Source organism: Magallana gigas, chromosome 1, assembly GCF_963853765.1.
Source record: "Magallana gigas chromosome 1, xbMagGiga1.1, whole genome shotgun sequence".
Lineage (NCBI taxonomy): Eukaryota > Metazoa > Mollusca > Bivalvia > Ostreida > Ostreidae > Magallana > Magallana gigas.
Window position 1 is genome coordinate 72,872,608 of NC_088853.1, and position 16,440 is coordinate 72,889,047.

General features: G+C 32.8%; 1 protein-coding gene and 2 long non-coding RNA genes across 17 annotated transcripts in view; all 3 read right to left on the reverse strand.

Moving 5' to 3' along the window:
* Nucleotides 1-2,508, reverse strand: part of LOC136274129 (uncharacterized) — a 32,390-nt gene extending 29,882 nt beyond the window's left edge. Inside the window, exon 1 of the long non-coding RNA XR_010712424.1 lies at nucleotides 2,364-2,508. This is a non-coding gene — a long non-coding RNA (uncharacterized lncRNA). The remainder of the gene's footprint in view (nucleotides 1-2,363) is intronic.
* A 3,776-nt stretch (nucleotides 2,509-6,284) lies between these two features.
* Nucleotides 6,285-7,062, reverse strand: LOC136272695 (uncharacterized). Its single transcript, XR_010710707.1, has 2 exons — nucleotides 6,928-7,062; nucleotides 6,285-6,635 (listed from the first exon to the last, which is right to left on the reverse strand). It is a non-coding gene; the product is annotated as an uncharacterized lncRNA (long non-coding RNA).
* Nucleotides 7,063-9,582: 2,520 nt separating this feature from the next.
* LOC105338511 (uncharacterized) overlaps nucleotides 9,583-16,440 on the reverse strand; it is a 193,672-nt gene continuing 186,814 nt past the window's right edge. For 13 of the 15 annotated variants that reach the window (XM_066074791.1, XM_066074788.1, XM_066074769.1 and 10 more), the window contains one exon: nucleotides 12,726-13,087. In XM_066074791.1, coding sequence (XP_065930863.1) covers nucleotides 12,741-13,087 — 347 coding nt within the window. In that variant the 3' untranslated portion in view covers nucleotides 12,726-12,740. Of the gene's footprint in view, nucleotides 9,609-9,706; nucleotides 11,398-12,725; nucleotides 13,088-16,440 lie in introns of those variants that run through there. The other 2 variants (XR_010710703.1, XM_066074808.1) reach the window with 2 other exon arrangements.

Below are 16,440 nucleotides of genomic sequence, written 5' to 3' on the forward strand. Positions count from 1 at the left end.
TCGTAGTTTAAGAGTTAAATATATCAAAAAATACTACTCCCGAAAACCAAGTGTATGTAAAGTTAAACAGTTACTATCCACTTCAAATACTTCAAATGTGTAACTAAGGAAAATATTTTTTTATTATGCAAACAAACATCGAACTCTTAATGCGGAAATTCAAAACTGATTATGTACTATTTGAATGTCTTAATGTATTTAATATTTATATGTTCAACTGGATAACCTATGAGATATTTGTCTCTTGGAATAAAGATCGTGAACATCATTGTTTTAAAGGCACCTGTAATCGACTTTATTTGATTAATTGTCAATATAAAACAGTACAACTTATGCAATTTAAGTTGTTATTGCGTGAGAGAGAGAGAGAGAGAGAGGGACAGACAGAGAGACAGACAGACAGACAGACTGTCCAGTTGAATTTAACAGTCTTTACTTAACGTGAAGTAGCCAGAAAAATCTTTGTTTATATAAATAAGATGAACATGTATGTATGCAAACTAGTATATCTACCCCGAGTCCGAAATAGCAAAATTTAAAAAAGAATGTTTTTAGAGTAGATAAACAATTGTTGGAAGTTTGATACATCGAATTCCCGCGTGTACAAGTCGGTAAGGCTTTATTAAACGGTCATTAAACCATTTTCGGATGGAGTCCTTTTAAAACAATGGGTATAATGCAATTTAAAATTATCTATTTCTACAATCTTTTTGAGTATTGGCTAAACCAAAGATAAAAATGTCGATAATACCAAGGGTTGTCAAACTTTGTAACATGGTTTGTTTAACTGATTGTATAGAGGACAGGAAGACCACGTGACATTGTGACTTTTAAATAAATTTATAAAGGAGTACACTACAATTAAAAAGCTTCATTGCTTTAAAAGGCACACGTTATTGACTTGATTTTACTAATTATCAGAATTGTATGAAGCAATACAACTAATGCATTCTTGTTTATAGCGTACATCAAAGAGTGCATTTTGGACTTATTACGCATACAATCATGTATTTACCGACCGCCAATGGGTGGCACATTATTTGATATACGTGTGTCTGTTCGCTATTTTGAACAATCCTGACTCAATCATACGCTTTTTTGCAATGTATAAGATATTTCATCGAAAGAAAAGAGAGAGAGATACATCAGAGAGAGAGAGAGAGAGAGAGAGAGAGAGAGAGATACATCAGACACAGAAAGACAGACAGACAGACCGAACTTCCAGTGTTGACTAAACGTGAAATAGCAAAACAAAATGTTTATATAAATGACATGAACATGTATACATGTAGATTTTATCTCGATACCACATAGTACATGTGTTTTGAGAGTGTCCATGAGATGCAAGCGTGCGATCTTGTTCAGCTCGGGCCAGGCATCGATATTAATTGTAAGAATGCGATTGTTCATTTGGTGTTCGCACCGATGCGTTTCTTGCATTAATTGTGAGTAGACAATCATTTACAGACACTGTTTTAATACCATGCATCGATTTAGCAATAAGATCAAGTACTTCACCATGAAAGAAACATTTTCTTGCTTTTTTATTTGCACCCTGTATCAGCTAATTGTTAATCTATAATAATTGTTTCTGACTTTCTTATCAATACTTGTTAACATGATACATTTATATAATACGCTTCATCTATAAATATTAAGGTTACATGCACGTTTCATTTGAAGAGAGTGAAATAATGTCAATTTATCTTAATTGTCCAAAGAGTTAATTAAAAAAAATATACCGTTGCAACAAATAAATAAAATAAATAAATGATACCAGTGTTCAATAAAACAGTGTAAAATAACACTCGTAATTGATAAGCGCAAAGAGTAACTGCTTCGTAGTAAAATGACTTTAGCGTAAATTCCTTAAAATAATTTATGTTAAACAATGAAGATTGGGAAGTAAACAAGACACATTCATGATATTTAGTCTGCTTTAGATTTTCGTTTATTACAAGAAACCGGTAGGTATTTTGCATTAAAAAGTGACTGTAGCCAATCCATTCTTTTCATTTTAAGAAGAATTTATCAATAAAACAGAGGTATCTTTAGTATAAATATCTCTTACAAAACACAAATCTCTAATGTAGAAATTTAGTCACGATTAAACAAGTGAAAAAGTAAATCTGCGATCTAATTAATGCATTTATTACATTGATATATAGAGTTGTATAATAACTGGTATGGTAAATCATTTCATAGTAAAACATATTTACATCAGTACTGTACAGTGTTTTCTGAATTTTTCTATACAGTTACAACTGAGTGAGAAGAAAAACGCTCAGTGAATGCTTAAAACACTATCTTAATTCTTATATTAAAATTTCTTTTAACTACACGTATATGAGAAACTGTTTTACCTTTTCATAGGAATCCACATTCTTATCGGGTACTAGAGACTCAGTAAAAATCTACAAACTCTGACTACAATGCGATCTGCTTCAAAACGACGTCAGGAACATTGTCTTTTTCTATATACATTTTCTACATGCGACGTACATCTTCTGTGAAACATTTTGTTCTGAACAACAGGATCATTGTGTGAAGGGATTTAAACTCTTTAAATGACCGAATATGGAATGATTGGTGTTTTAAAGGTTTTATTCATTGTCTACAAACCTTGGTCCTTGGTCGATTGATGATTATATGAAGTAAAACAAAGATAATCACATACACTGATCTATTTAATCAACAGAAGTTTTGAATGTTGATAGAACCTAAGACTCGTATACGTATTGAATGACAAATGATTTAAACGCTAAATGTCGCAGTATACGTTTTGAATTCCTATCTGCTGTTTAATATTTACTGCAAATACCTTTAATTGCATGATCAGGGGCCCGTTTCACTAAAAGGCGTAATATACGACGAAACTTAAGTTAGGCCTAAGGGCGTACGACAAAATTTAGTCCCGCGTAAACTGCGTTTCACTAAGAGGCGTACGCCTGGCCGTAAACACTAGTATCGGACTAAGTTAAGGCCAGACTTACGTCCTTGACAACGAGCTTATGCACATGCGCAGACATATGATAAACAGTAGAAAGGAAGATAGATAGATGAATAGATATATAGATAGATATATATTCTTTAGATAGATAAATAGATAGAAACTTGTCAATTGTGTTTGCGTGAGAGAGAGAGAGAGAGAGAGAGAGAGAGAGAGAGAGAGAGAGAGAACTGTAAAGTATGCAGGCATATTTATCCTGTTAAGTGACAAAATCACACAGCAAAACTTGCTAAAATGTTTCATTTGAAAGATATATTTGATGAAGCAAATAGGATATGTTCATTCAAAATTATTAACTCAACAGAACTATTTTGCTATCGATATCTACGGGGATTTCACCATGCTTCGAACACCCTTGGAATTTCTCTTTTGATCATGCGTCAATTTTGGCCCGAGTATAAATATTTTTAATTAAATTTTCTGGTTTCCTCTTATTATATTATTGAAAGAAAATCAGTGAATTTGTTTAAAAATAGAAAATATAGCGAATGAATGGAGTAATGAGCTTTTTAACCATGGATTGGACAATAAATAACCATACAACAGACACTTGAAATAACGAAATTTTAATATTTCATGCAAAAAGAAGAAAAAAAAACGAAGAGGCTCGGATTAATATATTTATTACTTTCATATTAAGATTTGTGTCAATGTAAATTGTGGAGCAAAACTGACCTAGGAAATTATTGATGAATTCCAAGTCTAATTTTTTTTCCCGAAGTTAGTTTTTTTCGAATTATTTAAGTGAAAGGGTACATACAAACCATAAGTGCATGCACGTTTATTTGTAAATGTTTCACCAAAATTATCAGATCCAAGGTATGTGTCAGCCGTATGGTGGACTCAACATAAACTACCTTAGTACATTTACATGTGTATTTAGTATATTGAACGAGGCTTCATCTAAATTTGAAGTTAATAAAGAGGATGTGTATGTAACCTACGAAATAAAATCTATTTAATCTGGAGTCAATGTTTTGCATCGGTTGTATGATAAATAAATTATCTAATACTTAAAAAAAATTAGGGACTTTTGACGACTTTAAAACATAGTTGGAGCTTTCATCATATTTTGGTATTTACATTTCAACAATGCTGAAAATACTTTTGTGGTTAACCTTAGTTAGACTACCTAAGCTAACACCTTTCACTCACCCAAAAAATGAAATAAAAAAAGAGGAAAATATAAAAGTCAATAATTCACTTAGTGAGTTTTAAATTTCAAAATATCCCACATATTTTGCATGGAAGTTTGGGGGGTGGGGGGGGGGGGGGGGGTGAAATGCTTAAAATTCTAGACATTTCTTACACAAATATACCTTTATACTATATGTGCATCATGTTTGTATATTTTCTGAATTATTCATTGCCCAATTTACAAAAAAATATGAAACGTAAATCAAATTATTGGATAAAAATAATCAAATGAAAACTATATATCGATTGTCTAAATATGTCATTTTAACATGTGAACGGCAGGTGCAAATATAAAGAATGGTCATAAAACATGGTAAGAAAGTTTCTATTCGAGAATTAGTACAACCTATCAAAACTCTCTATATTCTTAATTTCATATGAAATCTAAAATTTACATGACAAATTGTACAATTTAACATTACGGTCAGCACCGATATTCTCCGCAACAGAGTTATTTCTGTTTAATTTTATTTTATTTTGTTATTAAATATTTTGTTAAAAATTTCATACTTGTTCTGTTGATTAATGTAAGTTCATCAGGATGCATATTCACACATCCTCACAGAGTGTTAAAACGCATGATTGGGAATAGGGGTTATGTGCTAAAATGTGCGATTTTATCTAATGTTATATGTGTTAAAGTATCCGACTGAGTGTTACGGTATACTTTTTAAAATATGTAACTGTAAATAAAGTTATATTTGTTAATATGTGTGATTATGTGTAACGGTATGTGTGCTCAAGTGCATGATCTAGTGAAAGAGATGTTTAATGGGATAGGTGTAAAAGTACTTGAGTACGTATAACAGTGTGTGCGTTATAATGTGTGATCGCATGTAGTGGTGTCTGCGTAAAAGTGTGTGATTGTGTGCAGCAGTGTATAAGATAACACATTGAAGAGCTTTGTGTGTTGAGGTACCTGATTGCTTGTAGGGGTTATGTGTTACAGCATGCAATTGTGTTAAGTACCTGATTGTGTGCAACGGTACAAACAGAATATACGTCAAATCGCGTGGTAAGGTTGTGTATAATGGTACATGTGTTTAACTGTGTGATTGCGTGTAACAATATTTGTGTTAAAGTGTGTGATTGTGTGTTATGATATATGTGTTTAAGTGTGTGAGTGCGTGTAACGGTACGTGCGTGAAAGTGTGTGATACGTTTATCGGTATGTGTTAAAGTGTTTGATTGTGTGTAATGGTAACAGTGTGTGCATTAAAATGTGTAGTTGTTTTTTACTGTGTTTGCTTTAGAGTGTTTGTTTATGTGTAACGGTAGATGTACTAAGTGAAAGTGCATGATTGCGATTAGAAATTTTGTGTTAACGTGTGCAATATCGTATAACGGTATCTTTGACAAAAAAGTACCTGATTGCTTGTAACAGTATGCGCTAAAATGTGTGTAACAGATATGCATTAAAGTGTGTAATTGCGACTAACGGTATATAAGTAAAAGTACCCGATTGCGTGTAACAGTGTATGGGTTAAAGTGTGTTACGGTATTTGCAATTAAAGTGCATAATTATTAGTATGGTATTATGCGGTTAAATTGCGCAATTGTAGAGTAACAGCATAGACGTGAGAATTCTTCATTCCGTGTACCATTATTTGTGTTCATGTGCGTGTCTGTGAGGCAGGGATGTTTACGTGTAGTAAATACAATTGCAGTAACAGTACATCTATCAAAGTGCAAGATTGCCGGAAGATGATATTTAGTATAAGTTGTATTTTTTTACAGTGAGATCTACATCGCAGAATTTATTGCACGATCATGTGCTAATTTTCGACCCAGCTTTTTAGCTTTTATAGTAATACTCAGCATTTAAGCTATCAGTAATAATGAAATTCTTGAAACAACTTAGAGTACTTGGATGGAAAATTCATTTTTTATTCAATTGTTTATTAGCCTCTACTAACATCTACATGTAACTATAGTGAATCCAGAGGACTATTGGTTTGTCAATTATTTGGTTCGCCCCAATGAATTGTCTTGTTCTTGTGCATAAAGTTACTGTATCATATTCTTCTTTTCTGTACCAAATATAACAGTACTGTCTTACTAAGAATATAGACAAAACTATGAATAAATATCACATTTATTGAGTTCTATCTACAGCTTGCTATAACTCACAAAAAATCATTTGTATATAAGTATTATGTATTTCATGGTAAGCGTAAATACAAAGAAAAAAATATTGAAAAAAAATAAATCAATTCACTTCAACTTGGTCACAATATTCCACAAAAACTAATTACATTAACATGAGTTTTCTATCTACTTGATCAATATAGCTCATTCTTTAATGTGGGAGAAATGTGCTAAACCCAACAATAATATTCATATAGGTATATTTTTACAAAATGCATCATAAACCCAATACAAAGAGTTGCATCAGACAGAATAACAACATGGCCTACATAACATTTACCTTACACCATTATCCCATGATGCAACTTGTCATAACATTGTACGTATACAGGTCTTACAGGATCTACATTTACCTTACACCACTATCCCATGATGCAACTTGTCATAACATTGTACGTATACAGGTCTTACAGGATCTACATTTACCTTACACCACTATCCCATGATGCAACTTGTCATAACATTGTAAGTATACAGGTCTTACAGGATCTACATTTACCTTACACCACTATCCCATGATGCAACTTGTCATAACATTGTACGTATACAGGTCTTACAGGATCTACATTTACCTTACACCACTATCCCATGATGCAACTTGTCATAACATTGTAAGTATACAGGTCTTAGAGGATTTAAGACACGATTCAGCTGTAAATTTACATTATATTGACATACAGATGAAGGTCAACTATTCATAAAAAATTTTTTTTTTGGTTTCTCATTTTTTTCTAAGATCTTTATGTTTCGAAGTATTTGTCTTTTTGCATTAGCTATGAAACACTTAAGCCGTCACATTGTCGTTTATAATTTCTATCTACAATTTTTCATGTTTCTTTTACTTCTCTGCGGTGATATTGAAGTCAACCCGGGACCTATTATGACCAATGTCCTTGACATTTTACATTTGAACATTCGCAGTATTAGAAACAAAGTCGCGAATCTTAATACTATAGTGCATGATTTTGATATACTTTGTTTTACCGAAACACATCTAGATCGTAATGTTACTAACGAAAGCTTAATGTTAGATGGATTTAACACTATTTATCGCAAGGACAGAAATTGTTTTGGGGGAGGGATAATGATATATTTATCAGATTTATTACGAGCAATAAGGCGTCCTGAATTCGAAACAACATGTAATGAAAGCATATGGATAGAAATTGAAAGCCATACCTGTAGTTATTTTCTATGTTGCGTGTATCGACCCCCAAATTCCGACGGAAATTTTTGGACCAGTCTTTCTTGGAGCATTGAAAAGGTCGGGGAAATCACAGACAATATCATTATAATAGGCGATCTAAATGTTGATTTGTTAAGTATTCCACAAACTCATGTAATTCACGATATTATGTCCAACGGAAACTTTGTTAACAATATCAATGAACCCACTCGTGTCACAAACACTTCGAGCACACTCATTGACCTAGTTTTGTCAACACCGGCTGTAAAGGTACACGAGTCCGGCGTACTTAACATAGACTCGTCCGTTAGCGACCACAAGGCTATTTATATTTCCTTCTCCATCGACATTGAACTGAATCGTGCATACGAGCGCAATATTTGGGTATATAAAGATGCAGATTTTGAAAAATTAAACTCTCTAATTTCCAACTGCGATTGGGATATTACAATTAACAGCGCTCCAAATATTGATGCGGCAGTTGCACAGTTTACTTCAACATTTATGGCATATGTTAGTGAATGTGTACCCGAAAAAACTATAACCATACGCCCCCGCGATAAACCGTGGTACGACTCGATGCTTCGTAAAACTATGAGAATTAGGGACCGCTTACGAAACAAAGACTTTATGCTGATGATAATTCATTACAGCATTGTGATTTATATACTAAAAACATTGAAATTGTATTGAACCATGATCTGAAAATTCTCAGCGATTGGTCTGACAAGTGGTTATTGAAATTTAATCCGTCTAAAACAAAAGCTGTTTTTTTCACTAAGAAACATGTAGAAGAATTTCCTAAGTTATTTTTTCAAGGGTGTCAACTGGACTATGTTTCAACCCACAGACATCTTGGTTTACTTTTTTCTAATGATTTAAGTTGGTCTCAATATATTAATAATATAGTAAACAGTGCATACAAAAAATTAGGACTTTTGAAAAAACTGAAGTTTACTCTAGGTAGAACTAATTTATCAAAAATGTATATCACGTTTATCAGACCAGTTCTTGAATATGCTTCTGTAGTATGGGACGGTTGCAATATGTTTGACATGGAGAGATTAGAAAAAGTTCAATTAAGTGCTGCAAGGATTGTTACTGGTTTACCCATTTTTGCATCTACAGATTCTCTCTACACAGAAACTGGCTGGGAATCTCTGGTCAGTCGACGAAATAAGGCTAAATTAATAACCATGTTTAAAATTCATACAAATCAAGTACCTGAGTACTTGAGCAATATTATTCCTCCCGTAACAAAAAATGTCTCAAAATATCACACAAGAAATAGCGAAAATTATAGTGTTCCAATCAGCAGATTAGAACTTTACAAAAAATCTTTTGTACCTGACACCATTCGGAAATGGAATTCTCTCAAATTAGAAGTTAGGGAAGCAACGTCTCTCAACATATTCAAGAAAAACATTACTGAAAGTATTCCTCAACCTCCAAAATATTTTTCATTTGGTAAACGCACTATTAATATTTTACATACCAAGTTGAGACACAACTGTATTTTGAATTATGATCTGTATAGAAGAAACATTATTGAATCATCCAATTGTATTTGTGGTCAAAAGGAGGATATTTATCACTTTTTCTTTGTATGCAAGAATTATGTAAATGCAAGAAACAATCTTTTTGAATTACTTTTTAATAGGCTTGATGAAACAATTTTAATTAACTCACATTTGCTTCTTTGGGGTAGTGACAATTTGTCTTACAATACAAACTGCTTTATTTTTTCAGCAGTTCAAAAGTTCATTAATGAGTCTGGAAGATTTAATAATTAAATTCCTTTTTGCTTTTGCTTTCTATACTGTACATTAACGTTATCTACTATATATTTGCAATTACTTTGTAAATGTATGTCCATGAATTTAATTATTATAAAGTCAATACTATAAGTAACATGTAATATTACATGTACTATGACAATTGTATATATTGTATGTATTATCATTAGGAGAGGAACTTGTAAGTTGTAAGAACTTGTTTCCGATCCTTTTGTGTTACTTACACAATAAAATATGTTCAAATCAACAACATGGCCTACATAACATTTACCTTACACCATTATCCCATGATGCAACTTGTCATAACATTGTACGTATACAGGTCTTACAGGATCTACATTTACCTTACACCACTATCCCATGATGCAACTTGTCATAACATTGTACGTATACAGGTCTTACAGGATCTACATTTACCTTACACCACTATCCCATGATGCAACTTGTCATAACATTGTAAGTATACAGGTCTTACAGGATCTACATTTACCTTACACCACTATCCCATGATGCAACTTGTCATAACATTGTACGTATACAGGTCTTACAGGATCTACATTTACCTTACACCACTATCCCATGATGCAACTTGTCATAACATTGTAAGTATACAGGTCTTAGAGGATTTAAGACACGATTCAGCTGTAAATTTACATTATATTGACATACAGATGAAGGTCAACTATTCATAAAAAATTACATGTTGCCATTTAAAAAACAAAAACATTTCGGTATGATAGACTCTGAATCCTCCTTTTCACCCTTTGATTTCCAACCACGTTTATTATGACATTTTTAAAAATCAAATATAAACTGATATTCAAGTAACTTTCATAGCAAAAATATTTTGAGGGTTAACAACACAAATTACGGTTCTTAGGCGAAACTTTATCTAAAAAACATTATGAAAAGGGGATAACTCTTTATTCGTTTCTACCTGAAGAATTCAAATTTGAGTTATTCCCCTTTGAATATGATGTTTCATTAATATACAAGATTTCTTGTGTGCAAATGAAAAAAAAATATAATCACACATTAGTCCAAATTTTCAGTGACAACTATATCCAAGCACTAAATTACACCTGGGTTTATAAGGACATTCAAACGACTTAAATATGTAAAACAGAGAACATGTACTGTCCATTGAGAATCTACTAAACCAATACCAGGACAAGTAAAAAGCTGTCAACGTGACAGCAAGCCGAATTTTCTTTTATGTGAACAGTATCCATAATCCATTTATCCTGAATTGATAAACACTACCTATCCAGAGAAATGGAGTACCCTATATGCAAATTCTGCCAAAAATGACCTAGTTGAACAGCTAATATTTATATCATAAATTATAAAAAAAACCATCCAAAATCCAATTAATATGCACATTTCTGATATACGGTAAGTTCAAATGATCTGCAAATCAAGTTCTAATCTTGAAAACCGAAGGAGGAGTTATCCGTACAATTGGGTACCCTCTATAATATATTCTGCGAGAAATTGACTAAGTTCAACAGCAGGTTTTTGTTCTATTAATTATCAAAAATCAAAATCCAAGTAATATGCACATCTCTTATATATGTTTAATTGGTCTGCAAATCAAAAACAGGGGGGGGGGGGAGGGGGGAGAAATCTCATTAATACCCTTCCAAAAAATTTATGGTTTGGTACATAGTAGAGAATAAAAATTTGGCCTTTTTCGGATATTAGGCCCCACCCATGGGGCCCTGAGGGTTGTAGGGTCATCATTTTAATATTTCAGATTCTTTTTTTTCAAGAGATGTTTCAAACCAAAAATGGTGACCCTCTAGTTTTCAAGAAAAAGTTAAAAATGTAAAATTGTAAAGGAAAGACGCACGACGGACAACACCCAACGACGGACAACACCCAACGACGGACAACTTCAATACTAAGGTGACATGAGTGACTCCGTGTACTTGAAGATAATGACATCATATTGCAATAAGTGGTCTACGTAGCCAAAGTCTGTTTTCTGTCTTCTTCTGTAAGGATTTCAAGGAAGGTGTTCTATTTTCTCCCCTCGTGGTCAGGTAAAATTGGCCCATCTACAGGAAACAGAATAAACTAATGAATGATGTAGTTAATGATCAACACCAACATGATATTACTCAGATATCTGTGAGCCAATGCTCACTAGTAATACCCCCGCTCTGATGTAAATATACAAAATAAGCAAAGTCTACTTTGAAAGGAAGTTGAAGTCCGATTGGTACAAAAATAGAGATCCAAATGTATGGCATTCCTTAACATACAGAGTGTTAAAAAAAGCATCTGCAATGAATGGTTGCTGAGAAATCTTTAGAATTTTTTTTTTGAAAATTTAGGCTCCAAATAAATAAAGTTGACTGTAACAGGAACTTGACATCTGATTGATATAAGGAATAAGGAATCATTCTTTGAGATTTATGTGGTGTTAATTTCGGTTGGGGCGTGATCAAATCCAATAAATACATTGTATTAACAAAGAGTGTGTTAAAATTTTTAAAAAATGAAAAGTTAATGAGAAAAATGCGACAGAAATTGTTGTCATGGACAGACAGACTGACAGACTCACAAGGGTAAAACAGTATACCCCCCCCTCCTTAAGAGTGGGGGTACATGTATAATAACCATAAACATTCAATTTGATAAAGAACCATTATAATTTTATTCATTGTGTTTTTTTTCCCTTTTTTTATTATTCAGTTTTTATAGACTTCATATGAATATCTGTTTCATGTCTATGTTAATCTATTTTTAGCAAAGTAAAATGTGTATAACATTCCACACTCAGCAACAGACATCCATGTTTGGATGATCACAAAGTGTGAAATAAACAGGAGTCAGTATTACAGTCCATGTGAATTATACTCAGGTCAATTTCAGCTGCAGATGTTGAACAAAGTGACAAACAACATGTGTGGTTTTGAGAGCAGACTAGATTTGTACAGAAACAATTACAACCTGTCAATATCCAAGCTATCTCCATTATACGGCTTGTGTTGAGCTGGACATGGCCTCCCCATCAGGACGGGGTGTGTCTTCATCTACAACAAGTCATTAATTAGCTGTTAATTAATTAATATCATACAGGATATGTAATGATAGAGCTACATCTACAAATTTAAAGTTTAAACTGATAACACTGACAGATGAATGCTTTAATATTTACAGACATCTAATTAATTAAACCAATTAAATTGACTTGTAACAAAATAAATAATTACAAATACATGTGTCACAAAATTAATTACAATGACCTTTTATTCTAATTAACTAAATACAATGTAATGTGACTGTACATCTTATTAATGAAATAGATACAGCTAACCCTGTAACAATGAGCTGTTTATATTGACAAACTATCACACAGATAAACATGTCTTACATGTATCTTATTGACTGATAATTAACACGGACTACCATCTATATAAATCAGTTCACTCTCACTGTTCACTGTGTGTAATCCTCCCTTACAATCATATATACCACTCAGTGAATCCTCCACACGATGTAGAGGGACACCTGTTGTGTCTGACAAGATGAAATTGTATAGATCACTGACCAAGACCCGGTCTGATGTCACACAGGAAATGTGATAACAACGACGGACACCTGTCACTGTGAGAGAGGGAAGTAACTCGGGGTGAGACATCAGTTTCAGCAGACACTGGTTTCCTTGCTGTGGTTTTTCTGTCCCTGGGGTTGGGATTTCACTCAGTGACTCCATCACATCAGCAGTGGCTGGATTCAGATCTACAAACATCAGACACAAACAGTCAGATGGAACAGATTGATTACAAACATCACATCTTGTATAATGATGGTTACAGCAATGTTTGTCTGTTATAATTTATTAATACAGACCCTTTATTAATTAATAACAAACATATACTGGTAAAGGTATCTAATTAATTTATTAATCAAAAAATTATCAACATATTCATGTATCTAAGTAATTGATTAATTACAGACAAGTAATGTATTTGCATCTTATTAAATGCATGTGATGTTGACTGTCTATAAACAATAATACATGTATATACTTAAATTTTATTGATAAATGATAAAGATCACATCCTATATATATGTCTGACTTGTGACTACATATTATATAATTTACAATGATAATGACTTAGACTTACCTGTCAGAGCGTCCTGTCTGGTGATATACCTGTATATAACCACCGTGTTGTTGTCCTCTGATCCGACCCAGAGACGGTGAGTGTTGAAAGGTGGAGAGAATGTGAAAGAAAGAGCAAGAGTACATGTTAAACAGTGAATGATAAAAAGTAGAAAGAGAGAGAGGGAACATATGTCTGCGTGAGAGAGAAATAGACACAGAAAGCTAGCATTCATGTGGGAAAGACTCTGACAATAGTAAACATCTGAGAGAGAGAGAATGTTCATGTTAGAGACAAACAGAGCAAGAGTTCATGAAGATGTTGCAAGAAAAGGGATTAAAAGGCTCGATTTTTGGAGCGCATTGATCTCCTTAAAAAAATCTATATGAAAAAATAGGAAAATACCAAAATGTAAAAGCAAAAACATATGGATTTTTTTTTACTTAAAAAAAAATATTGCAAAACAAATCCTATCTTAAAACTGTAGGTAGATATGTTAGTTTGTAGACCACCAAGCCTCTTTGAAATTATAAAAAGGAACCCCCTCCCCCCCCCCCCCCCCCAAAAAGACAAGAAAAAAAGAAAAAAAAACAACAACAACAAACAAACAAACAAAAAAAGAAGAAGGAGTAAAGATTGGAATCACCGATAAACTGTTTGTATTACGGCTTATGATATTCAATTATAGACTTGAAGATATCATGAAGATCAATGTAAAATTGTCAATATCGCCTCGTGATTATTTTTCAATTTGTAAAAACCTACAACTTTTCATCTTTGTGTTTAAATTAGTCGTCTGCAATTGCACGGTTTTAGTGAATGTTACAAAAATGGTGTTAGATATAAAATTTTGTAAAAACCTATCATAAAAATGAGAATTGTTCTAATTTAAAAAAAAAAGTTTAAATGAATTTGATTATGAGGTGTTTTTGATATGGTGTATAATTTCATGTACAATAGATGGTAAAATTCATTTGACGTCACCCTGTGACCTTGAATTAAGGGTTACCATTTTGTGAGAACATTCTAGTGAAATTTACATAATAAAAAAAAAGCCTTGAAAAACTTCAATACCATGTGTTAATATGAATAATTATTCATTTTGTTTATTTATAGATATGATTAATTTTATATGGTAGTACATATAATCGAGTAGAAATATCTTGTGTGTTTGGGGGGGGGGGGGGGGGGCAAATGGAAGATTAATAGAATCATTCATTATTACGAGTGTGGGATAGTGAAATTCCACCGAGGGGACAAGATTCACTGTCTAGGACGAGGCTTTGCCGAGTCCTAGACCGTGAATCTTGGCCCCGAGGTGGAATTTCACTATCCCACACGAGTATATAATGAATGATTATTTTTCTCGCATTATATTAGCTTTAAAAAAATGATGTTTGACAACTTTCTGTTATGACGTTCAAAAGATTACTTTCGGTTTATCCCTCCGCGTGCTTCAAATAGTGCAAGTTAAATGAAAGCATACGACAGTTTTTTCAATTAAAATATGAAAAATTGTAATTAATTATGCAACACAATTACTTAATGGATAATCTCAATGCACTATTTTGCATTTCCCTACAGCAGACAACGTTTGTTTACGTTTTAAAACAGCGTAGTAATACACAGTGTAAGACAGAAAAATCTCACACTGCTGTCTCACACCGGACAAACCGATCTCACACCGGTGATAATGCGAGAAAATGTATTATCCAGCAGCAAACTCGGATATAATATTTACGGCATATGGCGGCCTTAAATGTGCGCTTAAAAAGATGGATGCTTTTCGTGGGGTGTAAACTTTAGCTCCCCCGCGCATTTGCCGGACAGTTTTATTATTTATGACCCAATGATTGACGGAACAGGTGACGATAAATGTCGGTCCGGCGGTGGACAGATAGATGTACGTCCCGGTGTAAACAGCGAGATGGGCGAACTAGATCCACAACAAACCCTCAATTCATAAATTGTTTACATTAAAAAGTACATTATTTGAAGCTATGATTTTATAACCGTTTCGATAATATTATAATATAATAAGCGGCTAGCATTGTCCATGTACACGTGTATCACTTGTACAGGAAACCTTACCTATGAACAAGTAGATTAAGAACTTAAAACCAATAACAGTAAATGTGTACTTTCTGTTATCTATCATACGAATGGACACCGGCTAAAAGTTTGTTGAAACTCGATCGCACGGACATAGATCGGCAAAAACATTTCATTAATTTGATTTGCCCGGTATGAATTTTGCATAGATTAAACAGAAAGAAGTTTCAATACTACACAATTAAATAAGACTGAAGGAAAAAAATAATCCGACAGCCAAATATGGATAAAATATGTTTTTTTTACTTTACCTCCCCTTTAATCATAATATAATCTTTGCTTTTAAGGATTAATTCTTTTTTAAATTACTTAAGAAAACATAAATACAATAAAAACTATGAAGTCTTATTAACGCATATTCATTTTTTCTGAATTTATCATATCTTAGTCTAGTAAAGAACTGCTTTTATAAACTACAGTTCAAAGAATGTTTCTAAAATTATTCATCATCAATAGTTAAGTACAATTAACGTGTCATTTTAAAATGATTGTTCCCAATATATGTACATTATTTTCCTGTGCATCTAATATGAAAAAAAAAACTTCCGCCAAAAGTCGATGTTCCTTTTTTCTCATTTTGCTTAAACTTTTCCATTGAATGTAACTGTAGTGTTTTCATATCAATGCTTAATATCATATTTTAATTATATTCGATTTCATTCTCTAAGGCTTGCCTAATTCTGTGTTGCTTTAAATGATTATACCTATCTCTATTACAATCGTGATTTTATTCAATCAAGTTGTTTGAATGGAATGTCGCAAAGCGGAAGTGTGTTTGCTGCAATGCTCACCCGTCCAGGCCCCGAGGTTATAAAACTTTTTTCATACTCGTACTCAATCTCGTACTCTATACTCCGACTCTAAATACCGAGG